The 6,884-nt window shown below is 30.9% G+C and overlaps 1 protein-coding gene across 1 annotated transcript; it reads right to left on the reverse strand.

The window, feature by feature from the left end:
* Positions 1–422: 422 nt before the first annotated feature.
* On the reverse strand, positions 423–5,845 carry LOTGIDRAFT_154795 (hypothetical protein; the record flags this gene model as incomplete). The annotated part of the gene is made up of 7 exons (XM_009063993.1): positions 423–578; positions 831–908; positions 1,290–1,410; positions 1,735–1,891; positions 2,804–2,965; positions 3,377–3,409; positions 5,662–5,845. The coding sequence occupies 7 exons, from the start codon at positions 5,843–5,845 to the stop codon at positions 423–425; spliced, it is 891 nt and encodes a 296-aa protein (XP_009062241.1).
* Positions 5,846–6,884: the final 1,039 nt, after the last annotated feature.

Here is a 6,884-nt window from a genome sequence, read left to right on the forward strand (position 1 = left end):
TTCCCTGACTTCCTAGGCAAAAGGTGCCAATTGATTTGTCACAGATTCCCTATAAATAAAATAATGTTTTTTTGGTAGCTTCATATATCTACGCCAAGAGATAGCTATCACTTCTAACATGGAGTATAAGACAGTTTGATTAAAAAACATACTACATTTTCTTTGCTAGGCTCTTAAGGGATGTAGTTTGCTATATCAGATAGTTTAAGATATTTTAATTAATTGAAGATGTAGGCAATAAATTCTTAAAGAAATGAATGCAAGAAACCATGAAAGTTCCATGCTAAGAACATCAAAGAAAGGCAATAAATTAATTATCTATATATGAACTTTGGCTTTTAACATGGTGAAAATTGTCAATAAATAGCGACCCAAATGAAAGAGTCAATTATATATATATTCACCTATTTCAATAGCTTTCCTCACAAGGCTCCAAATGGATCATTGATATTTTGTTGTTGAGTAGGTGGTCTAGGTTGTTGGAATCCCATGGGTTGTTGCATTCCATAAGCTGGTGGCTGCATGCCCATCCCAACTCCCATTCCCATATTAGGCATGCCCATTGGCTGCTGCATACCCTGAAAAAGAGACAGTCATGACATATAGTTTGTAGACTTAGAATTGTTTAATAAATATTAACTAACAATTTTTTTTTCTGTAACTGTCTTCATGGTAATCTAACATGTTTTCCATCACACTCCTGTTCCAATGAAGTTATTTTAAAACCAATCAAAGCATGTATTGTAGGACCATTTTCATGTCAGTCAAAAGACTAAAAAGAGTCTGTTTTTTGCTTGAAAGCTGAAAACAAGAGACTGAATTCTACATACCATCATTGGTTGTCCCATTTGCATTCCTTGTGCACCATATCCCATTCTGGGTTGTGCCATTTGACCTGGGCCTCCCATCTACAAATATAAAGATAAATTACCCAACAGGGCAAAAAAAGAAATTTGTCGCTTACAAAGAATATCACTATTATTATTTGACACGGTTTTCTCCGGAATGTGTTTGCTGAAAATATCCTTGACTGACTATCAGTGAGTGCTTATCATGACAAAGTCTAAAATAAAGTTTCAAACAGCAATTTGGGATCAATTATTCTTGCCATACTCTATAAAAGCAAAACTAAAAATTCAGGAGTTGATGGAAGAAAGTTAAATGTTCTAAACAAGCTCCATCAAAAGCTGATAAAAATCCCATAACAGTAATGAAATAGTAGATATACCAATAAACACAATTTGATTGGGGAGTATAAAGTATTAGGTACATAGTACATCAAGACATACCATATTTTGTTGTTGTTGAAATTGTGGGTTCCATGTTGGGCCAGTAGATGTTGGTCGTGGGGCAAAGTTGGTACCTCCTGTTAATTTCTGTTCTCCTTTAGGTTGCCACTGGTGATCAGTTCTAAGACAAAATAAGATTTTTATTATACATGACTTTTTTTAATTCAAGATATTATAATGAAAGGTTCTCTCGGTTTATATTATTCTAAAGAATAACTTGTGATGGAATGGCTCTGTTTGCAATAAAAAATTTATGATAAAATTTGAAAATCTAACACATGGGGCCAATTTTAATCTTAAAAATTTTTGAGGAACAGAACCCAGGGCTTCTTTCTTTATAATAGATTCATCATGGTCCACTCCAGTAAACAGATATAAAGCATGAACAACTTGACTTGGTTAATTTACAAAATATTCAGGATAATACATAGCAGCAATAACTTACTTTTTAATTTGGCTGTTACTTCCTTTAATATTGAGATTACCAGCTAACTGAACTAGACTAGCATCTAAATCTTTTGCAAGCCCAGCTGATTGTTTTTGTTGATTTTGAGGTGTATTTGTTGATAAGGGTTGTAACACATCACCAAATGCATCAAAACCTACAACATAATACAAGAAATTAATAATACTTCATGACTATGTCAACAAAGTGTTAAGAAAATTTGAGAATAATTTTCATTATATCAATATATATGCTAATCATTCAATTTTGTTTTCAGATTTCAGATAAAAGATATTTATCAATTATGAAATTATCTCCCTTGATGATATTTTTTTCAACATAGACACTACTCAATAATAAGAAACACTGAACAGAGTGAATGAAAGTGCATGCATACATAGCAATGGCTGACAAAAATGTGTGTACTCTGAAATAAACACATACATACATATATATATATATATACATACATACATACATGTGACTTAAAAACAAGATTTGGGTCAACATGGTGATTGGGATAAGGATTAAAAAAAAAACATTAAATAAAGATTATCTGAAAATAAACTGTAATATCATTTACAAAATATAAATTCACTCAGATGTTGTTAAAAATAAAATTCATCTTTTTCTAACTATGCTATACTATTATAAAAAATAATTTGTGCTTCAATGATAAAATTGAAACAATCAAAATCTACTTGCCAAAACCCAGTGTCTAAATCAAATGTCTAAAAACTTTTTAAAACCAATAAAATGTTCTTGATTGAACAATAGGTGCATCAGAGATATAAACCTTGGATGTCTATTAAGGGGTATACTAATACTCCACCACCTGTCTATCAATTTTGACGTTTTAAATGATGGTTTTGATAGGAATATATCATGATAAGTTAAATATGTTTTAGGAAATTCTCAACAGAGCATGCATTACGTACCAATGACATAAATGTTTTAATTTATAAATGCAAATGATTAAGGACACAAGATAAAGACAAAGAATTTTGGACATCTAAATTCTACGAAATAAATACGCTGAATAAATTTCAATTATTGTCTCTGTTGTCACCTGTTCCTCCCATGTCACTAGTTGGATGACTTGATCCCAATGATCCTAATGAACCAAGTTGCCCAAGGTCTCCTAGACCTCCTCCTAGCCCAGTCATAGCAGGGCTATGTCTCCCTAGACTAGGTGATCCCATCGCTGGACTCATGTGGCCCATTTGTGGAACTTTAGAAGCAAGAAGAAAAAGATAATAGTAAATAAGAAACTGTATAGTTGATTCCAATATATGCACTCCCAGGTAAATTTAAAACAAAACGAAGACCAATCTCTCATGCTCAGAGCTAGAATCATTGGAACATACAATTTACATCAAAATAAAATTCGTATTAAGAAGTGCATAAATATCCTTCACATTGCAAAATATGTAACAATACTAAAATTTTCAAAAGTGTTAAAATAAGCATGTTATGTTTTAACAAGGGATTTCTATAATAAAGAAAAAAATTAGTAATTGAAATAGCGATGAAAAGTAATTAAAAAAAGGAATAACTATGTCATAAATTTTTTTTCAAAAAACTAAGAAAATATTTTAATTCCGTAAAATCTAAAAAGTTCTGTATGAGGCTGATCTCTCACCTGGACTTGGTGGTAAATTATAATCATGGAATCCTAAAACAAAGTTTTGAATTAGAAACTTGGATAAATAATTTGGGCATTATCAATTGTTAATATACAGGTTTAGACAGAAGTTATGTTATTTCATATATCCCTACTTTACTTTCTTTATGAGGCGTGATGTAATGCTTAATTATATATTTATTGCATTAGACAGTAGTTTATTTAACCAATATTTACACAAATTCAATCTTCTCAATAAATACATATTAATCTCTCAATGACAAATTTATATGTCAATTCTTTAGAGCTTTAATTCATGGCACATTATTTTGTGAGCAAAAGTACATATTGATCGAAGGATGAATATAAAACTAACCAAACTATTTATTTGTAAATGTTTACAAAATGGTCTAGTGTCATAATATCACATGAAATTAAATGAAATTTGGATAAATTTGGATTTTGACAGTTTGTAATTACATATGATACCAAATAACTATGTATGTATATATCAATTATTTCATTATCTGAAAAAGAAAGTTGCTTGTACCAGGGCTGTCGATTTGTTTGTATTTTTTCGACCAGTTCTAATATACATTACAAATTTTCATCTTTAAAGGTATACTACCTCTTAGGATGATCAAAAAACTGAAATTCTAATACTTGGTTAAAATGAGTCTTTGTTCATCAATGGACTTACCTGTTGTCAAAACTATACAAAAGAATCCCTCTATAATCTAATAAATCCATAAAACTAAGTAATAATTCAGTAAATTAAGTAATTGTGAAGCAAGCTTTTTTTTCAATAATTACTTAGTTTAATGGATATATTAGTCTTATAAAGAGATTCCATTCTTTAGGCATAACACCTGGTAAGTCCAACTGATGAATATGTACTCTCATTGACCAAGTTTGAGACTTTAAATTTGATGTCCATTCAATGAGGTAGTACCTTTCAACTAAGACCTAAATATGAGATATTCTTGTGGATATTTAAATTGTCATCACAAAATTCCTGAATTTGAAGTTACTTAAATGATTGACAAAATGCAACAGCCCTGGTAGATTCTATATAATACATGGATGATTATCATGCTATATATGAACACTGAACACTCACACATCACACTGAGATTGAGTGGTATGATCAACAGATCATTAATATAGAGACCACTTTTTCTCATTAAATGAACAAATATTGTCATCGATAGTTTTCTTTTTATCAACAGATCACCCCACCAGCATTTCATTTCATACTATCATCATTTTTTTTCTGATTTTTGGAACAAATTCCTGTTTACAAATAAAGTTTCTCTTTCGTGATGTTGCAATTAACGAGACAAGGAAATGAAAGCTTTAGGGAAGTATGCAGCTTAACTTTACTTCACTATAACCATCTCATTTTGTTATAGCCATAATAGTGCTTTTGTTTGATGTCTAACTAATAGGATGATGAATACAGTCTTCAATCTATGTAGATAAACTAAAACATATTAAGGAACATATTGTGAATATCTATGAAATGAAACTGAACTGAAATAGAGTTTAACATCCAATTCTTCTACATGTACATTCATATATAAATGATATAGACATCTATGGAATGAAATGAAGTTTTACATCCTAAAGAACTCTAGGTAAATCATATGAACTGAAGTACAACTAAAGGTAAATAATAATATAAATTTTTACACCCCACTGTTCAGAAGGAGGTGAATCAATTAAATAATTGAAGGTATATGGAGATATACAAGGTGAAGTTATATAGATATATATATATATCATTCGCTAATAGTAACAGCTATATCAAAAGCATTTCCTCTTGTTTTCAGATGTAGGTAAGCATGATAAGCCTAATTGGGAAATTCTCTACGCTTATGTCTTTGAATCTATTTTCTTGTGTACAATAAATATTGGCTAGGCTATTATCTAGGTATCACAGATATCTGCTTTTCTTTTCATTTTTGTTGCCAAACAGGAAAATAAAGGTAAATGATATATCAAATAACCAATTAACCAATTAAGTTTGAATTGTTTATGAAGATATTTCATATTTTAAAGCTAATTTTAAAATCTCCAATATGAAGGCATTCGTAATTGCAGATTTCCAAAGATTTTGTTATATGATACTGCAAAATTTAACGAGAATAGTGCCGCTAAATTTTCCCTTTAATATCAAAGATCAATCAGAAATCAATATTTTCTCAAGTAAAGTGTATAGAAATTCAGCAGATATCTATGATTGAATACATTTTCTATGTTCTAACACCACATAAAGATAAGATATAAATGAGACCCAATACCTGTAGCTGGGGAGGAAGAAGGACTTGTCCCAAAAATACTACCCATAGCTCCGTGTGAAGCCATCCCCATTCCCATTGGAGATGCACCAGAGATGTCCATAGCAGGCGACATGCCAGCACTTCTCCCCATAGGAGAACCAACTGGCATATCAAATCCTGGAGACATCCCTGATGACATGCCCATTGGGGATGCCCCAGGAATATCTAGAGCTGGAGAAATTCCAGAAGACAAGCCCAGAATGTCCTGATTCTGAGAAGATCCAATTTTATGAGAAAATTTAGGGTCATACGGGTCAAGAGGAGATTCCAAATCAACAGCTGCTTAGAAGAAAGAATAAATACAAGGGTTTTATTTCAAGCTGAAATGATTAAAGCTACCATGATAATCTAAAAACTTGTTAACAAAATGGTTCTTAGAAAGTCTTAATTCCCAAACTTTAAAGTAAGAAAATCAAATGGTAAAAGGATTCAAAACGGAACTAAAAGAATACTTGTTTATTTCAGTCAAAGACTGAGAAACAAAAGTGAAAACTTAAACTTAATCAGTTAAAAAATAAAGAGTTAGCTTGTTCTCGGGATAAAAAACTAAAAACGAACTTAAAACAAAATATTTTGTAAATTCATATTGCATGGTAGCTTTGAGCAAATAACTCAGCAGTATATTATTTGTTGCTAATAGGTTAGTGCTGATTATAATAATTTGAAGCTGGATTACAGGACAAAACCTGTCCTATACATACTCTTCTCTGGTGATTTTTGTGGTTCCAGTACTGGGAAATTATTACTGGTAGCGTAGAATGGGTCTAAGGTTCAAAAAAGCAACAAACAATAATTACAATAGTAATAAAATCATGTACAATATCAAACAGTTTTATAGACTCAAACAGAAACATTATTTAGTTAGTTAGTTATATGATGATGATCAATTCATGTACTAGTAATGGAAAAGATTATTTTTGTGGCAAAATAATTCTTGCAAAAATTTTGTTCCTGCAAAATTTTGAGCTTCTTCAAAAGTTTGCTGGTTAAACTCTCAAAAGCCTAAAGAAGAATGAGAAAAGTACTGAATTGACCATTAAAGAATTGTTATAAAGCATGTACATGCATGTGCAATACCTTGAGTGTTAGGTGTTGGACCCATAGTTGGTGGTCCCATAGTAGTAGTTGTCAATGAAACATCTAAACCTGCTATTAGTAAGAGAAGAAAAAACATGCATCAACCA

This window comes from Lottia gigantea (genome assembly GCF_000327385.1).
Source record: "Lottia gigantea unplaced genomic scaffold LOTGIsca_6, whole genome shotgun sequence".
In the NCBI taxonomy this organism is placed as follows: domain Eukaryota; kingdom Metazoa; phylum Mollusca; class Gastropoda; family Lottiidae; genus Lottia; species Lottia gigantea.